This window comes from Acinonyx jubatus, chromosome B2 (genome assembly GCF_027475565.1).
Source record: "Acinonyx jubatus isolate Ajub_Pintada_27869175 chromosome B2, VMU_Ajub_asm_v1.0, whole genome shotgun sequence".
NCBI lineage: Eukaryota > Metazoa > Chordata > Mammalia > Carnivora > Felidae > Acinonyx > Acinonyx jubatus.
In genome coordinates, this window is record NC_069385.1 from 8,109,415 (window position 1) to 8,128,698 (window position 19,284).

Here is a 19,284-nt window from a genome sequence, read left to right on the forward strand (position 1 = left end):
AAAAAATTAAAAAAAAAAAAGAAGGTCAGTTGGACCACAGGGGCCCCAAGTTGGGCCCCAAGCCTGCAACTTCAAAGAAAGTCTCCCCAGGAACCATCTGATGAGGGCAGGGAGATGAAAAATGGCAGAAAAGATGCTTTCCCCTCCAGGCCACCAGAGCTGCACCTACGGACATTTCCCCTGCACATGGATTCACCACCACCAAGCCCCTTTTACTGCATTAACCTAAAAACCCAATTTGAAGCCCCTGGCTGGCTTCAAATGCTGGCTGAATAAACCACCAGTGTGTTCAAAGCTGTATGACCACAACACAGTGTGACCTTCTTGAAAAGTCTAAGGTAGGTTTCTGGGTCACTGAACTTCTGCAAAAAGCCTTCACAACATGGTTCTTTTCTTGGGATCCTCAAGTTTTGCATTCGGCAAACCTACCTGCACCATGATTTAAGAGGTAGGTTTTTCACGATCTCAACCTCAAATGTCCAATTTTCAAAATTTTCAGCATTAATGTAATCTTGAAGCAGGTTATCTCTAAAACTTTCCTAGGAAATATTTAAGGAAGGGGCGCCTGGGTGGCTCAGGCGGTTGAGCGTCTGACTTTGGCTCAGGTCATGATCTCACGGTCTGTGAGTTCGAGCCCCGCGTCGGGCTCTGTGCTGACAGCTCAGAGCCCGGAGCCTGCTTCAGATTCTGCGTCTTCCTCTCTCTCTGCCCCTCCTCCACTCACACTCTGTCTCTGTCTCTGTCTCTGTCTCTCTCTCTCTCTCTCTCTCTAAAATAAACTTTACAAAAAAGAAAAGAAAATATTTAAGTTAAAAAACAAACAAAACCTAAGCGGTTCCAGGTGACACCAAACCACCAAAGGTATTACGTGGGCACACGCACCTGCCTGGGAATCAAAGACCGTGCAGTTCTCGCCCTCTGTCTTGGACAGTACACAGGCAGCAGCTGTGTGCCACTCAAACTCATAGAAGCAGCCGCCATCCCCAGAGGTTGTCAACACCGGAGCGCTTTCTAGATCACCTGTCAACGAGGAAGAAGAATGATATCGCTAATCATTCCTAGTCTAAAAACAGTCCCACAAACACCGTGATTCTGCTTCCTTGAAGTCTTGAGAGCGGTCAAACCTACAGAGGCAGAAAGAAGGGGGGTTACCAAGGGCTGGGGCAGGAGGGGGGGCATTAGTGTCCAGTGGGGGCAGAGTTCACTCAAGAAGATGAGAACGTTCTGGAGATGGACAATGGTGATGGCTGCACAACACTGAATGTCCTCCATGCCACTGGACTATATATACTTTAATAAATGTTAACGGGTGCCTGGGCGGGCTCCATCGGTTCAGCGTCCGACTTCAGCTCAGGTCATGCTCTCACAGCTCATGAGTTCAAGCCCCGCGTCAGGCTCTGTGCTGACAGCTTAGAGCCTGGAGCCTGCTTCAGATTCTGTGTCTCTCTCTCTCTCTCTCTCTCTCTCTGCCCCTCCCCCACTCACACATGCTCACGCACTCTCTCTCTCTCAAAAAATAAATAAACGTTAAAAAAATTTTTTTAACTTTAAAAAAGTTGAATTTCACATCATGTATTTTACTATAGTTTCTTAAAAATGCTAAATTTCACATTATGTATATTCTACCACAATTTAAAAAACACTCAAAACCAAAAAATAGTCCTAGCCCTTGACCTTATCCCACAGCTGGGCATTTATCCAAAGAAAATATTGCAGCAGGAGGTAGACAGGGATACGCAACAGCACCATCACCCACACCGGAAACATGCAATTAACCCAACAATAGGGGAAATACTTAAAAATAGTAAGACCAAACCATTATCAACGAGGGAGTCCCTAAAAATTAGTAATATAAACTGTGAGACACAGAAGAGCATTCACAAAATACATGTTTTGAGGAACATTTTCCAAAAACGCATGACTACATATAGATTTGACCCCGTAAAAACAATGTAAACCTACAAATACAGGTGGGCGAAGGAGAGCATTGTGTTTAGATGTGAGATCCTGGACAACACTTTTAAACTGCGTACGGTCCCCCGCCTTTGGAAGAAGGTCAACAGCCAGCATGGCGACTCTCAGTATCAGTCCTCAGGAAGAGGAAGCTGAGCCGAGACCCATAACTCATTTGGAATGCTGCAACACAACTCTCTCGACACCATATGGTTTCTCCATTTCTGGACTGGTTTGGGGTGGGGGTGGGGGATCAAATCCAAGAGACCACCACTAGAGGTTCTAGAACCTGAAACACTCAGCACAACCCCTTTCTACCTCCCCTCTTGGCAGCGGCCCAAGAGAAACAAAGAACGCAGGCACACCTGTGGCAAAAGCCACTAAAACATCCCGCCTTTTCCCATTTTTTAAAATGTTTTACCTGGCTTGCACACAAGTGTTATGTTGGTTGTTATTTTCTTATGGCCACAATCATCACCGTCTGAATACGAGACTTGAATGTTTCCTTTCTCTTTTGTGGGAGAAGAAATAAATTTGCCTAGATTTTTAAATCCACTCTTATCTGGAAAAGAGAAACAGGAAAAAAAAAAAAACAAAACAGGACACGTGATTAAAAATGATAATGATGCCGATGAAGAGGTATATAAAAATCAGCCAGGAACCACCAGCAGGTGCGCCGTGGTCCATTCCCCAACCGCATAACCTGGCCCCATGGTTGGTGGGTTTTTCTTGAGTGACAGGTTTGGCCAGGCAATGGCAGCCACACGGGGGATGCCAAGGCCACCTCCGGGCTGAGTAGGAAAAGTGCAGCAACGATAAACAACGTCCTCCAGGGGCAGGCAAGGAGGACAGCAAGCTCTCGTGTCACACCATCCAATGAAGCAACACCGTTCCCCTATTTTCAGGGCCTCGGCTCCCCCCGGAGACACAAGGCCTTTTGGAAGCACAGCCAAGAGACTAGAGTCTGTCCCATGACCAAAGCGGAAACTAACTGAACCCGTTCAGCAAGCCAGGCAGGGGACTATTTCATTCCTGGTTCAGTTGACTTTGACTAGAAAGCATTGAAATTGTCCCCCGTCCTTCTTAAACAGTGGCAGGGGCACACCCAGACCTGCTCCCAAGGACACATCACCAATTCTGGAAACTGGGGCAATCCCAAACACCCGACCTGAGTTCACAATTCCTTGTCTAAGGTTAGTAACAGATTTTGATCCCTCTCCCTGCCTCTCATCTTCGGGGCGAGTCTTAAGGGACAACAAACATGCTGAAGATCTGCACTGAGAGGTCTCCTCGGGAAAGCCAAAGCGGAGGACCAACAAAACTACTGCAAAAAGAACCCTCGGGGATACAAGTACTCATATGAAGAGAACAATGAGAGCTCACTTGCCTTAAGGCCTAACTTATTAACAATTACAGGCAGTCAAGCTGTTAAATGGGAAAAAAAAAAGCCTCAAAATCAGTTTTACACAAGTACTGGCAAGGTTACTCTTCAAGCTGCAAAGTGAAGAGATAATCCAGTAACTCCCAGCATGGTTCCTTCTGTTCCCGGCTATGGTGTTAGCCGACATCAGGAGGCTCTGGCCGATGTCAGGACACGGAAGTGCTGTAGCCGCCAGAGCACAACGAGCAGTTACCTACATTTGAATCATCACCTCTTTTTATCACCCTGTGGACGCTGAACTGAGACAGAGGAGATCTGCATAAACCACAGGAAGATTTCCTAACTGGCTCCGAACTGCATGCCGCCGAGCTCCACACGCCTGCAGGGAAACCGCCACCGCGACCCCTGCTCTGGGCACACTCACCCACAGAGCACACGGCCGCGTCCTCGGGACAGCCTCTGGCCTGGCCTTCCTGCAGCACTTTGTGGCAGATGTTGATGAAGAAATGCTTCTTGTCTGTTTCTCTCTGGCTGCCATCCACGGCTTCCCAATTCCGTTCCAGTTCTGTAATTTAAAAAGAAAAAAAAGAATCTGCTTTTAGCCAAAGGCTAAAAGTCACACTGTAAATGGTGATTAAGCCAAAGGAAAAGGCCCAAAGCTCACCGGACATGAAACTCACATTTCTGGACGCGGGCAGACGGAGACACAGAGACTCACCGAGATTCTCAGGCTTCTCACTTAATGTGACGGAAACAAACCTCCTCGGAAGAGCAGGTTCAACAGAAGTAGGCAGAGAGTGTGAAATCAGAAACGGACGAGCAGGGGCGCCTGGGTGGCTCAGTCAGTTGGGCGTCCGACTTTGGCTCAGGTCGTGATCTCAGGGTTTGTGGGTTCAAGCCCTGCATCAAGCTCTGTGGTGATAGCTCAGAGCCTGGAGCCTGTTTCGGATTCTGTGTCTCCCTCTCGCTCTGTCCCTCCCCAACTCACATTCTGGTCTGTCTCCCTCTCTCTCTCTCTCAAAAATAAACAAACACAAAAAAAAAAAAAAAAAAAAGCAAATCAGGACGGCAGACCGTGCCTTGGAAGGCAGAACGCCATGCCACTGGTAACGTGCCCTCCTCCGACCCCCAGGAAGGCTAAAGAAAGCTGCCACGTCTCCCACACCAGTGGACCGAGCGTGGGGCATGCTTGCCTTCTGGGAGATCACAGGACACCGAGGTCCCTGAGCTCAAACAGCTCGTGATGTGCTCCTTTATGAGCAGGATCAGGACTCCACGGAAGGTCGAGGGAGCACACATGAGTGCTGAGAGCAAGACCACAAACCGACGGTGTTCCCAGAACAGCCGCCAAAGGGGTGAAGGAGAGCTGTGTGTGAAGGGCGTACAGACACCGGGGTTCAGAGGGGGAAGCCCGCCGCCCGTCGGAAGTAACAGTTACTCTGAAGCTCTACGTGCTGCTGTCGACAGCCCAGAAGAACCCACAGATGCTTGCACAAACACAAATGAGGACAAGGACACAGGGAGCGAAGTGGGCTGACAAGCCAGAAGACGGGAGGACAGTTTGAAGCCGGCAAGGAAGGAGCTCGGCTCTTGCTCGAGGCAATCCTTAGCGGTCTGCACGAACCCCCCCCCCCCCCCCAGAAATACCCGTGTCCCAGGAGAGCCCGCGTGGTGGCCCACGCTGGGGGACAGAGTGCACGTATCTCTGCGTCCCGCACAGGCCCCTGGCCCCATGTGCATCCCGCACACAACAACAAGGCTGCACGGAGGGATCTAACAGCACCGCTCAGTTTACCGCAACACAAGTGAAGCCCGAGGAGGCAGGCAAATCGCTCACGTACACACAGCTGGATGCTCTCCTTCCACCGCACAAAGCCTGTCTCTTCCCGAACAGACACGCACCAGAACTTCCCCATGGCACCCTTCCCAGCTTAACGGGTGCCGAGCTACTAACGCACAAAGGACATTTGCTTCCGAGGCAAACGCGCCGACACTGAACATTTATAGACATCTCGTGTTCAAAAAGAAGCTCTCCAGCACTCCACAAGAGAGGAATCCCTTTTTCTAATATTATACTGCCCAAACCAGATGGGGACTCAGAACACATGAGTCATCGCTCCTACTGCATGGGCGATTCTGGGACTTGAGGCAAGCCGTTCTCTCTCCGTTAGGTATTCTCTCTATGCTGTTCGCTTCTACAGATACTGAATTCCAGGGCTGCTAAAAGGGTAAAACTAAAAATGTCCCCACTGGATTCCGTCTCCCTGATGGGAACCCCCATTCTTAATCCTCAATCTCCCGGCCCTCTGGGAAGTTATGGGAAGTTAGAAGGCCTGGGGCAGGCCTGGGGCATGCTCACCAGGTTTGCTCCTGTGACCCCAGGACCCTGTCTGGCACCTGCCACGTAACCAACGCTCAACAACACCTGCTGTGCAGACTCGTAACACCCATCTTGGCCGGTGTTTACGGTGAAGCCAGGCCTCGGTGACAAAGCTCATCACACTGATGGAGGAAGAGACATGGCATCCACAGGCTCCCGCACCCTTTCTCCCTTCAGCCTTACAAGAGCATCTGAGGGTGGATGGGGATTGCTGACCCCACTTTAGAGACAGGAAAGCATGGTCAAAATACAGCTGACCCCGGCCCCACCGGCCCTCACACGCGGTGTTCAAGCCCGCAAGCCCGACAGTCCAGGTGCGAGGCGGAAACACTACCTACTTGAAGGCTGCCTTAAGACTCTAAATTCTGCTTTTATTTTTTTTCCAGAGACATAATCGACACACAACCTTGTACTTGTTCTGCGTGAACACAGTGTGCATCTGCTATGAGAGCATCACTGTGTTGCATTAACGTCCAGCACCACACGCAGACACAGACGCGTGCATGTGAGATGGCAACTTTCAACATCTACTTCCTTAGCAACAAGAATAGAAATCTAAAATAAAAGACGTTCTAATCACAAAGCACAAGGCCTGGCCCTTGGCGGTTCTGCCTCAACTCTCCCAACTGGAGGAGCAATGCCAACCTCGAGCTGAGACCGTCTGCCTCCTCATTCATTCAGCGTCACGTCTAACAATTCGTGCCGCTGCGCGAGAAGGGGAGAAAGACCAGGATACGATTAGTTGACCGTTGAAGAAAACAGTAGGAGCCTCTCGGAATGCGTTCACGGTTACGAGACGAGAGAACGCCCCCGCCAGCGTGCGGACTGGCCTCCAGGGCGCACGGGAGCCCTACCTGAGTGCCGAGCCAGCGCAGACAGGTCATAGCGCTTCTTGTCCTCGGTCACACTGCAGAGGAGGTCCTCCTTCTCCTTGATGCAGGCGTACTTGGTGTCCCACGTGAAGAAGTAGGTGCAGTCTACCTCCCCAGTGAAGATGGGCGCTCCTTTCCCGTCATTACCTGTGCCATTGGAGAAGGAAGAAAAGCCACCCGATTACGTGACCAAAACCTAGGGATGTCAGCCGACAAGGACACCAGCACCAGCTGGGCAGTTAAACTCCAGTCCCCAAGCCCAGACATCAGCGGCGCCGGAGATTCGAGAGGCTTCTCTGGAGTTTCCATCATCAACCCCTCAACGGGCCAGTAGGCTGTTGACAGCACATTCACCAAGGACATGAAAGGGGTGCTGATGAGGACCATGTAAGCCACCAGGCAGGGCTTGCTGCACATGGGCTGTGGTCAGCCCCCAACGGGCTCATGAACATCCTGCGGGCTCTACGAGCACCACTGGCTTTCTGATGTGGTTTCGGGCAGGGGGAGTTGTTCCCTGCGATCCAGCCCTAGACCGAAAGGAAAGAGTCACAACGGACAGCCGCCCCACGGAAGCGTGCGAGGCCTACGCAGCCTCACAGCTCAGAGGCACGCGTCCAGACGCCCCAGTATCCTCGGCCCTCAGGCCCCCATCACATGTGTATGCCTCCAACACCCTACCCTAACCGGTGCTCTGGTCCCCACAGCTCCAGGGAGCTCCGACAGGTCAGCTCCGGTCTGAAAGCCAGCTCTCCGTGGGCCACTTCTCTGATCCACGTAGCCTGGGATTCGGTGAACTTTGGTAATTTTTCCCTTACTAGAAATACTATCCCCTCGCCTTTCCAGGCTGGTCAACCGCTGGCACAGAGCTCTGTTTTCCACCCCTTGATGGTTTAATAATCTTCCTCTGGACCTCCTACATGATGTGCCTTTCTTGAGGTTTGGGGTGCCCTGAAGTGCACAATGTTCTAAAGGAAAGGGAAATAATATTTTGTACCAAGGGCAAATGATGTTTTGATTGCAATTTCTCTTAAATCTTCACTATTATAAACATTATAATTATAATACCAGCAGGAGCAGCTAACCTGTACTGAGCACAATCTGAGCCAGGCACTGAGCATTTAAGTGCTACGGGGGGATGGCTGCAGAAAACAAGTTCCGGGTTAAGTACTTTATATATGTCGGCATGTTTAATCCTGAAACCCTGTGGCACAGGTACGGATGTAGCCCCGTTTCTACAGGCTAAGGGGGGGCTAAATAACTTGCCTACGGTTTCATAGCTAGAAAGCAGAGGAGCCAGGATTCAAACCCAGACAGTCTGGCCCCAGAGCCAGGCTCATAACCATAACCACAAGACAATACTTCCCCACCCTCCTGTGGGGTGTTTTTTCCTTCTCTTTGAAACGTACACACTTTAAGCCGTTCTTTTTAAGCAGCAGCGCTCTCAGCTTCCCTTTCGACGAGGAGCCCACCCCCTCTAGTCGGCACCACGGTGCCCTCCCTCCCTCCATTGTGCGGCCCACCCAGCAGTGAAACTCCTTTGTCTCTTCACCCCACCCACAAGACTGCCGCACAGCTTACTCCTACGGGATTTGTATTTCACTGTCTGGAAAAGATTCGTGTTTCCCACATTTCTCTTTTACCAGGTAGGTTTAACAAATCGTTAAATAATACTAGGAATGGTTCCGGTATCCATCCCTGCCCTGGAGCTGGTGCTGCCTCTGAAATTTACTGATAACGAGGGAGAGTCAGTTTTACACGACCACCGGCCTGCATCGTACCTGTATTCTTATTAATTACTCCGTGAATTTCAGAAGAACAGGAAGCTGCGACTCCCCAGCTCAAGGGCAAGTGCATTTCTCCAGCGGTGCCGAGTTGTGCCCTGCCTGCAGCCCCATGTCACATCACGCTATCGCAGAGACAAAGCTACCTGCTCACCAAACTGGCTTAGTTTTCCTCCCAGGTGCACAACTGAGCTACGTTTCCCAGCCCCCCCTTGCTTCTGAGGTCGGGCCATGACACTTAGTTCTGGCCCATAACAAATGCTGCTCCCATTCTGCAGAGTCCTTCAAGGCCAAGTGTACAGACAGCAACAACCGGATGGGAGACACAAGACGACCGTGTGGAGCAGAGTCCCACATCCAGCCCCTCCGATGGCCCACTCTGAACGGAAGAAAATACACCTTTACTGTAATGAGTCCGTTAAATTCGTGAGCAGCTATTCCAAGATACTGCCCTTCGAAAAAAAAGATTTAATGTTCTTACCTGACAAGATCACTGATAATAAGGAGCACACTGCAGCAAACGAGACGTAAGTCACTAAAACAAATGGTTGTGCGTACGCGTGTGTATGAGCATACACACAAAGAGGGTAAAAGAATAAATTTATGCACCCATGTGTCATGAGCATAAACGATTCTTGGAGAATCCAGTTAAACCATAAACCACATTGTAAGACGTAACCAATTAACACCCATTCACATGCAAAAATGATGTGACATTTATCCAAATAAAATCCACAAAGGAATTTTTCTCTGAAAATTCTACATTTAAATTTGAATGAAGCAATAACGAAGTAACCATACAGTCCACAGTTTGCTCTGAAGTTTGAAGTACCGAATCACAGAGCTGAAAGGAATCGGAAATACTTTATAATCCAACTCCAGCACGAGAACAGACTCAAAACCCCTCACAAAACATCTGGCATCTCCCCCTCTGGTCTTTCCACCACCAGCCTAACCAACACAGGCTCGTAAGACACTGGGTTTTGGGCATCAGGGCATCTCCGTCGACCCTGTCGGCTCTGATAAAGGCTGTGAGGTCACGCGAAGGGAGGGCAGTGGGTGGTATGCTAGGATCCATCAGCAACGCACAAAGCAAATTTGGCAAAATATTAGCAACTGTTCAATAAAAAGTGGCAACTGTATGAGTTCTCACTGCAATATTCTTTCTACTTTCACATTTGGAAGTGAAGAAAATAGAAGAAGAAGACAGAAGAGGAGAAAATGGCCACTAGTATTCTTTTCGAGCCGACTCGTTGGGGCACTGGCGCTCGGGCGCGAGTCCCTCCCCAGCAGCTCCAGACTACGTGCCCTTCTCCATATCCTCTGCACCTGCTGGGATCTTTTCAGATCACGACTCTCCTCCCAGCACACCCAAGTGACATCAGTGCATGCATAAAGATCTCAGCCAAGTCGTTTATAAAAAGCCCAGAACAGAACAAGGTCGGAGGGAGGCTGGGACTACTGGAGTCGGCCAAGAGGGGAGGGCGGGCGCCCTGGAGGCCTGCGGGCCTGGGGACACGGAGGAAGAAACAGGATGTGTTTCCAGGCCCTGGGACACAGAGTAAGGAGGCCTGGACTTCAGAGACAGGTCCTAAGAGCTTGGAAGAGGTAAAGACGATGGAAGAAAGACCGGAATCTGGGGAGAGGTGAGGACGATGGAAGGAAGTCGGGAATCCGGGGAGAGCAGTGGGGCATTCAAACCACACGGGAGACGTACCCACAGGCCACACCCAAACCAGGCTCGTCCACCCCGCACCTCCGGTCCTTGGGACTCCATGCTGACTTCCGGAGAAAACCCAACTCCTCTGCAGGACATATGAGCTTCTCACTCTCCTCTCTGGGGTCATCTGTAGCGGTGTTCTGAGGCGGCAGCTCTGACCTGATTACACCTGCCCACATCCAGCCCTCAGCAGAGCTGCTCCCTCTCTCTCTGGTCCCCACGGCCACCCTACTGCTACGCCCGGCTGGCTCCTCCTGCGCACCCTGTGGGGCTCACCAAGCAGTGCCTCCTCTTTCCCTAGCCGCCCTGATCCTCACAGCTGCCCACACCCCAGGCCGCTCTGACGAGGTCTCGGGCACAGTGCATGCACGCGGCCCAGGTCCAGCCTACACGACCTGTACCATGGGCACCGTGCTCGCTCCCGCTGCATTTCCAGCCTCAACGCCAGGCAAATGTGTGGCTATCACGGCACTGCAGGCCTCGCGGGGTCTAGACATATGATAAGGACGAAACGTGTGTTGAACAAATCCACTTGAATATGGAAGTTCTCAAAAGGGACAGCAAAGAGATTCCTGGGCGAGACCGAGGGGCACGGGAAGACAAGAGAGTTCGCGGCGAGGGGACAGGGTGGCACTTTGATTTGAAGCCTTCCCATCTGCTCTACCCCGGGCTCCCTCTCCACTGCGCCCGCGGCGGCCTGTGAGAGCCTGGTGCCGATCACAGTCTCCCAGCCGACCTCCATCACCACTGCGGACACAAGCTTCTGGAGCACAATTTATGTCGGGCACAGCTGCCTCTCCCAGAGCCCTTGTTGAATCACACAGGAGCCTGCCTCGTGACCAATGGTCACAACTCTGCCATAGAAACACACAAAACAAACAGAACAGAGAGCCAGAAAGACCCTTGGGGGTGGAACGGCCTCGAGAGCTTCTGCGGCTATAAGCCGACTGGAACCAGGCCAGGTCCAGAATGAGAGCTCTGTGCGGGGGCTCAGTCTGCCTGCGTGCACCTGGGTCACAGCCCGGAGGTCAATGGATAGGATGGCTCTTCGATGGTGATGGCATCCCATCAACTCCCTACAGATGCAAACCATGTCCAAGATCTCCAAGATATAGACAGCAGAGGGGCGCCTCAGTGGCTCAGTCAGTTAAGCATCTGACGTCAGCTCGTGTCATGATCTCGCAGTTCATGAGTTCGAGCCCCACATCGGGCTTGCCGCTGTCAGCACGGAGTCTGTTTCAGATCCTCTGTCCCCTGTCTGTCCCTCACCCACTTGCGTGGGCGCGCTCTCTTGCTCTCACTCGCTCTCTCCAAAATAAACATTTTTAAAAAATGGAAAATAACATTTTTTTTAATTTAAAAAAAAAAACGATAGTGGCACAACTTTTTGAAATGCCAGTGCCATTGTGACTTCAAGAAAGCTCATCTTAACCTCTCAGGAAAACCAGACATTCTGTTTAAACTCGCCCTGGGACCTTTCGCCACCCCCACATCCAGCCTCTACCGCAGAGCCACTATTTGCAGAAAGGGTTGTCTTGAATCTTACTTCCCAAGAGAAGAGCTCTTTGTGACAACCCCCCGAGGGTGGTGAGCAGACCCACCCCTGCCAGACCTGCACACGCTTCGGTGCGAGCCAGAAGTCAGGACAGAAACGCCTTCCCGGCAAGCCCCGTGCTGGGCCCATTCCCAAAACAAACAGAGAGCAGAGGAAGATGGAAACAGGATGTGTGTGTCACTGGCGGCATGGGACGGAAGGGGTACTCCTGCCCGCTACAACAGAAAACCCAGTCTGGGGACCAGCGGTGGCCACATCCCAAGGAGAACGCCTGGCTGGCCCGTTCGGCATTCGGCTCCCAAGAACACATATGTCCCAGGCACTACGACGAGCAAGGACGACCCCCCGCCCCCGCCCCCGCCCCCGCCCCCAGCACTCACCTGCAGTTTTATTGCACTCAAAGTTTATGACAGTCATCCGCTGGAAGCCTGAGCTGCATTCGTCACCTCCAAAATATATCAAGGTGAGGTCTCCATCGGAGTATCTAGAGGTTTGCGAGAAACACACACAGGTTTGGTAGAACCAAGAAAGAAACCTGAACTGTTACACGTTTCCACGTTAAGCCTTCTGCATACCATCAACAAATCAGTCCTGACAGAACAGCCAGCTCTCAGGCAGCTGGGAAAAAAACATCTAAAGGAAATGAGTTCCAAATGTATGGGCCTGTCCTCTTACTTCAAAGTAATAGCTGGCTGGAAAAAAGCACTGAAGGTTTTGCTGTGAGCATGAAAACTCTTCCACTCTTGTTTCGGATTTCGTACCAAGTAAATAAGGCCCAAGGAGCACGCGGTTTGTCTAGTGACTGCCACGGCACAGTCTTACCTGAGGGATCCTTGACCATACTTCTTTGCAGAGAGCTACGTTTTCGTAATGCTTTTGTGAAGGTAACTACCAAGTTAAGGGCCACGGGAATCATACAGAATGCATTTTGTTAGTGGTTTCAAACTTTTACTAATGCTAATGGCATTACAGATTCTCGAGCTGCCAGAGAAAAATCAGAACTCCTCAGAAACACACGTTGTTAAATGCAAAGGCCAGAGCAACGGTAACCGAATTCAATGACGACAAATCGAACAGCGTTAACAGAAACGGCCTTATTGGAAAGCCAGGATCGCTGACAAATGGCAGCTCTCCTAAGTCAAACGGGAAGGAACGCTGGCTTAACGGGCCTGTGTGTACTTTACAGAAAATGGAAGGAGGAAGAAGATAAGGCGAGTCAGCTCAGTCTCACAAGAATAGACACAATGCACTCGAAAATGACGTGAAGGCTGTTTACACACCGGAGGGTCTGATTCTGGTATTTTCCTGCTACTTTGACTTGAGTGGATTCGGACTTTTTCACTTGGCAAACGGCAGCTTCTTTCTTACTACAGAAAGACAATTCAACTTCTCCACAGACATTCAAGTAAAACATATATTCCTTTCCGTCGGAAGCGTAGTAAGAGGAGGATGAAGCTAAGGAAAGGGGACGAGAGGAGGAGAGACGCTGTTACTGAGCAGGTGCCAGAAAGCGGGGGCGCTACCCGAGGCAGGCCTCACCCCTTCCTCACACACCCACCCCAACGGCGGAGGCTACCCCGGCCGCTCGGCTCACGGTCCCCCTCCGGCTTCTCTTCAGAGCACCCTCACCTCTGTCCTGTCTGAGTGGCTGGAGGTCGACGGTGACCTCGTGCTGCTCGCTGCTCAGAGAACACGTTCTGCTTTCCAGATAATCTCTGTGGCATGCGTACTCAGTGACCCACTCGACTTCGTAGCGGCAATTGGATTTTGCTGTGAGCTTGGGAATGGTGCCCTATCAGGAACGGTTTGAAAAGAGCAAAATTAACGTTTTTACATGTCGACTTTCTATGCTTCTCAAAAACCCAAATGTATGTTACGGTGTTGGGTTTCTACATTCTTCTGTTACTGTTTCTGAACAGTTCGATCACTTGGCGAGTAATAACTGTCTACCTGCGACCATTCTTGTCCCTCTCAGAGCCACGCTCAAGGTTCAGCCACTGCGACCGCCCCGAACTCGAGGTCGCCCGACAGCCACAACCTCCACAGGCGGCCGTGACTTGCCAAGGCACGCGGTCTGTTCACTCCTCTCGATCGGAGCTGAAAGGAGCAGGCCAGAGGAACCCCCGAGCTGAGCGGAAACCGCCATGTATGCACGTGTCTGGGCAGACGATCTGTGACCCCTGCCCTCAGGTTGTCAAAGTGGTCTTGGGCACACCTCACCTGCACACGAGTCGGCTCCCATCCCCGGGGGGAAGCCAGGGCATCACCCCCACAAGCCTGAAATCTGCCACTTTGCAGCCCAAGAGCTGCTTTCACAAGCATAACCTCAGCCGCTCTCTTTGGAGTGACGCGGAAGGCTGCCACGCTCCTTCCAGGCAACACCACCCCACGAACGTTTCCCGAGCGCCTGTCACGTGCCAGGCACCGCGCGAAGGGCTGGGGCTACACACACGGGTCGCAACTCCATCAGACGCGGAGAGCTATGAATCCAGCTCTGTCCATCTGACTCAAAATCGAGGCTCCCACCACCTGGCCTGGGGAAGCCGGACACTCGTGACGGGGTGCCGAGGGCTAAGTGAACGAAGACGGACGCAAAAGGCCCCAGCGTGCAAGGTTCGCGCATCGGACAGGCACAGAAAGGGCCAATCACGGAGGCAGAAAGTCGACTAGCAGCTGCCAGGGCTGGGGGACGAATGGGGACTGAACACCCGCCAGGCCCAGGCTTTCTTCTGGGATGACGGAGATGTCCTCACGTCCCACTGTGCCAGAGACTGCACAATTCTGTTAATGTGCTAATAGCCGTTACGCTGTCCTTGAAACAGGTTAATTTTATGCTAAGCAAACTCAGTAAAGCTTTTTTTTTTTAAAGATCCATATGACAGGGTGAACATTTACTAAAAGTCCAGCTCCCAGGTACATTCCGTGAGCCTGCGTAAACACTTAAGGAGACCTTCAAGAGCAAAGGTGTCAAATGTCACCCGGTTCTGTGCGGTGAACGGTGCAGCCGGGAACAGACTCTCCCTCCACTAATAACAAATTGGCCTCCTTTCCAAAGGCCACGGAGTGCCTCGTATCCATGGAGGCACGTATCCATATCCACGGAGAAGAAAGGAGGAACACTCCCGCTTCCCTTCGCTATGGTGGAGGGAACCGTTTCTCACTGAAAGCCCCAGCAGGAAGGGGTAACACGAAGACCCCTGCCAGCTTAGACTCCACTTCACACCCGCAGGCGCCAGTGGAAAGCGCACACACTATTCCCCAGCGTTCGCCTCCAGCACCAAGGTCCGCTGCCGGCCAGGCAGGGCTCTCCCAAGCTGACACCACGCGGCCCTGGAAGTCTGGGGACACAAAATGGAAAGCTGGCCCGGACTCCACTTTTGTCTCCAAATCCCACACACACAAAACGGGCCGGCTGCCAGCCCGAAACCAGACCAAATTCCACGTTCGTTTGTGGGGAGGGGGGAGCACGGTTCCCTCGCGAAAGAATTCAGCTCCTCCCCCTTCATTCTATTATGAGGAGACAGAAATAAATGAGAGGAAAGCCCTACCCTTCCTCCCCGGGGTCTATCTCCCTCCATCAGCACCCCGCACCTGCTAGGACACTTGAACGGCAACGGACGCGTGCAACGGCACCGGGCACGGGCCCAAGGACAAGTAGACGCGGGCCCTACCCTCAAGGAGTTTGCGAGTGTGCCAGAATTGAGGACCAGATGACGGGGTCATCGGCCGCGCGAGAGTGGGGGAGGAGGGGACGGAAGGCTTCGCTGCGAGGCCCTAGGAATAAGAACCTTCCTTCTGGCCACGAGTCTCCTACCTCCTTAGCCCCGCAACTCCAGCCTCTGGCCTGCACGGCCCCCGCCACGTCTGCAGAGCATCTGTTCTCATGCCTTGACTGTTTCTACAAACCAATTAGCTACTTTCACCTTGTCTCAGCCTAACAAATAATAGCCAGGGAGTCACAGGTTTGAGACTATACATATGGCCTTTCAAATACTCGTTCCAATCAGCGCTGCTATATAAACTTAAGAAATCTCTCCACGAACCGCTTAAAATCATCTCACACAAACTAGAACAAGACGCCTCCCTTCATCAACACGCCATCCTATGTCGACATATGCACAGGCCCCTCCAGGCTGTCGAGAAAAAGTGAACACCAAGCCGTTGTCCCCCTGAGACCCTTGCACGTGCAGACGAGAGTCTGTCTCCACAGGCGCGTCTTCCCGGATATTCCACTGATGCATCTTTTCCCGGCCGGCCGTCTCCTGCCCCCGGACCCGCCGCCCTGGCCCGCCCCGAGATGTGCTCGCTCGGCTGGTCCCCACTGACGCGCGCTGCCAGGAAGCCCTCCGAGGCAAGCCACTCACCTCTCTGCGCTCCGACGGGCAGACAAACGTGATCGTCACCGCCGGGCTGTGACCATCACAGAAGTCTAGCTCCCCGGCCTCTTCTTTCATGTAACTCAGGACAAGCCTGGACGACACACGTTTGGAAAAGAGGGTTGTGAAAGTATGAATTAGATTCACATTAATCTGCTTCCCTGAGTATTCGGCACGCTCCTTTGGGGGAGGGGGGAACAGAAGAAACACTGAAATATAAAGGAAACCGCAGCGCAAAATAACTCCAATCTCCATTCTAAAAAACCGTTTTACTTAAGTAAACTTCAGTGAATACTGTTCTCTTTTTAAAAATAAATAAAACGACTGACGTGTAAATTTAAATACTAAGAAAAGCCGCTTGAGTAAGACAAACAAGACGAGACTATAAACGATCTGAGAAAACAAAACAAACACAGCCGAGCGGCCGAGTGCACCTCTGTCCACGAGGCTACACGACCACTTCTCTACACGGCGGCTTGTCAGTGCAGGCCAAGGTCTCTTCTCCTCTAACCTGAAGACGGCCAAGTGCCGCAGCTGTCCTGCCCTCCCGTGGCCAGGCGAGCCTGGGCCACCGGTCTGTGCGCTGGCCTCCCCGCGGGATGTGCCCGCGGCTCCAGGGCTGACGGTCACAGAACACCCGAAAACAGATGACCTTCCCCTTCTCTGAAAAGCTCCAGCTTTCATTCAATGCCCACGTTTTACAAAGTCCCCTCTCCTGCATGAGGAGTCACCCACCTGTCACTTAGGACAACGGGATGGGCTGAACTGTGTCCCTCTAAAATTCATATGCTGAAGCCCTAATCCCCCAGTGCCTTGGCATGTGACTGTATTTGAAGACAGGGTGAGTAAGTGACAACGAGGCCACAGGGGGGGATGTGAGGAGCTAATCAGCCACGACTGGTGTCAGTATCAGAAGGAGAGACCGGAACACGGACACAAAGAGGAAACGACCAGGTGAGGACACAGGGAGAAGGCGGCCGTCTACGAGTCAAGGAGAAAGGTCTCAGAAGAAACCCGGCCTCCCTGCACCTTGGACCTCCCAGCCTCCAGAACTGAAAGGAAACCGGTTTCTGTGGTTGAAGCCAGCCTACGGCATGCTGTCATGGCAGCCCTGGCAAACTAACACGGACACATGTACAGAAACCTCCCAAATGTTCTTAAACTTAGGTGATGCTCTGACATTTTCTGTGGACAGAAGCGCCCGCCCTGACACACCATCAGTTCCATGCTAGAACAGCCACGATGAGCCATCTACCAAAGGCCTCTGGAAGCCAAGACGTGATCTAAGCCATGGTCATGTGGGACACACTGGAGAAAAGCCTCTCTCTGCTAATTCAAGGCTATGAGGGCAGTAGAAGCCCACGTGCAGAAAGCACGGCTTCTTACGAGAAACAAACCACCCCCCACGGGAACTAGGGTGCTCGCCGCACCCCGGTCAGGAAGCAAGCTCCGCACCCTACAAGGACACCAGCAAACCTCCCCTCTGGGGAACAGAGGACTGTGGGCGCAAAAGCAATGTCACGAGTGATGTGACATGGAGAATACCGGAACATCAAACATGCGTTACGGTAGGGGTTATTTCGTGAACTGAATACACGTATGGATGTGTGCCGCATCGTGACACACACGTTTTGAACGACCACAGAGACAAATGACCAGAAAATCGGCAAGCAGACCAGCCTGCGTGATGCACAGCCATGACCAACGGCTCTACGAGCACACACGAAGTAGCAATCTCACAGGAACCTGCGGGGGTTACGAGCACCGAGAGCACACTCACCTGTCCTTGCTCACGAGCTTCAGGCCCTCCTTGGGCTGGCCGACATCAAACGCCCGGTCCCCCCTCACCAGGCAGGCAGCAGTGCCACGGGGACAGCCACGCAACTGTGGACTCGAGTCCCGTAGGGAGTCTGTAAAATATCACACGTGACGCTGAATCAGGCTGTGCGTCAGGACTGATGATCACGCTTAACCTTAGGCACAGGGTCCCTTTAAAAAAAAAATTATCAAATTTTTGAAAATCCCCAAAGTAACATAAAGTAGTAGAGGTCTGGAAACAAAAAACAGCTAGGACCGAACCCCGTCCGGAGACCGTGGGCATGCCAGTGACCACTCTGGACACGTGGAGTGAGAACAGCATCGCCTGCCCGGCATGGCTGCCAGGATGTGCAGGGAAGGCGCTCACGCTGCACCTGGCAGGGAAGAGGTGCCTGAGGAACAGGGACTATTGTGTAATCTGTACTTAAGGAACACCCCCCACCCCCACCCTTTCCTAAAGACACACCGACTGCAGCGTCATCCCCTCCTCCAAGCTACAAACAATGCAGAAGATGCAGACACCCCAAGGATCAGTGGGAAGATGAGGACAGTGGTGGAAAGAACCTACAGACAGTTCTGGTTCAACTCTTAGATCCACCACTTGCTGTCTCTAACTTTGCTCTCATCACACAACTGTCCAACTGCTGGGGCATCTCCCACAGGTCTGGGGAGGATTAAAAAACGCCCCGATGTACCTAGAACACCGCCCAGACTTCAGCGGCTACTGCCACCACCCTTTCCCATCCTACAGCTTTTCCTTCACCGCCACGGGCATCTCACACGGCATCGGGTTTACACGCTTACCTCACACGTGCCCCTGACTATAAGCTCCATCCAAGGCTGGGACTCAGTGCCCAGCACAGGACAGGGGTTCAAATTTCCCCCATGAAGGAGTAAATAAGGCCCAGCCTGGTCTTTAACTAAAGCCTGATCAACCAGAGGGGGGCCCTTGCCCCTTCTTCTCCAGCGTGACGGGAGGTGGCGGCGGCTGAGGAAAAGGTAAGCGCATCGTCAGGCTGTACCGTGAAACCTCGCAAGGGGACGGTTTTAGTCCACGTCAAGTCCCCGTGGTGTGGCGGGCTCCCTGCCCACCCCGCATCAGCAGACCCGCTGGTCTACTGAAGGCAAGACGGGACGCAGGTACCCTGAGTGTGCACAGGCAGGCACACAGGAGCAAAGCTACAGCTGCTCATGAGCTTTTCAGGGTCACTGTCAAACAAGGCTTGGGGCCCAGGGCAACTTCCTGGGGATGGAGGGCGTCTGGACAATAACTGCAAATCAATTTTTTTTTTCATTTTTAAATTTTAAATTCAAAAAACTACTGTGAGTCAAAGTCACTGAAGGCCAATTCAAACTGCCAGTAATCAAAAAGAAAAACAAACTTTTGGGGCACCTGGGTGGCTCAGTCAGTAAGTGTCCGACTCTTGATCTCAGCTCAGATCTTGATC

The 19,284-nt window shown here is 52.2% G+C and overlaps 1 protein-coding gene across 1 annotated transcript in view; it reads right to left on the minus strand.

Annotated features, from left to right (window-relative positions):
- Positions 1-19,284, minus strand: part of IGF2R (insulin like growth factor 2 receptor) — a 103,057-nt gene that overhangs the window by 45,247 nt on the left and 38,526 nt on the right. Inside the window, exons 6-14 of the mRNA XM_027056511.2 lie at positions 17,799-17,928; positions 16,007-16,112; positions 13,272-13,434; positions 12,923-13,097; positions 12,023-12,126; positions 6,569-6,733; positions 3,759-3,899; positions 2,375-2,515; positions 883-1,020 (exon numbers count right to left, since the gene is read on the minus strand). Of these exons, the coding sequence (XP_026912312.2) occupies positions 883-1,020; positions 2,375-2,515; positions 3,759-3,899; positions 6,569-6,733; positions 12,023-12,126; positions 12,923-13,097; positions 13,272-13,434; positions 16,007-16,112; positions 17,799-17,928 (1,263 nt within the window). The remainder of the gene's footprint in view (positions 1-882; positions 1,021-2,374; positions 2,516-3,758; positions 3,900-6,568; positions 6,734-12,022; positions 12,127-12,922; positions 13,098-13,271; positions 13,435-16,006; positions 16,113-17,798; positions 17,929-19,284) is intronic.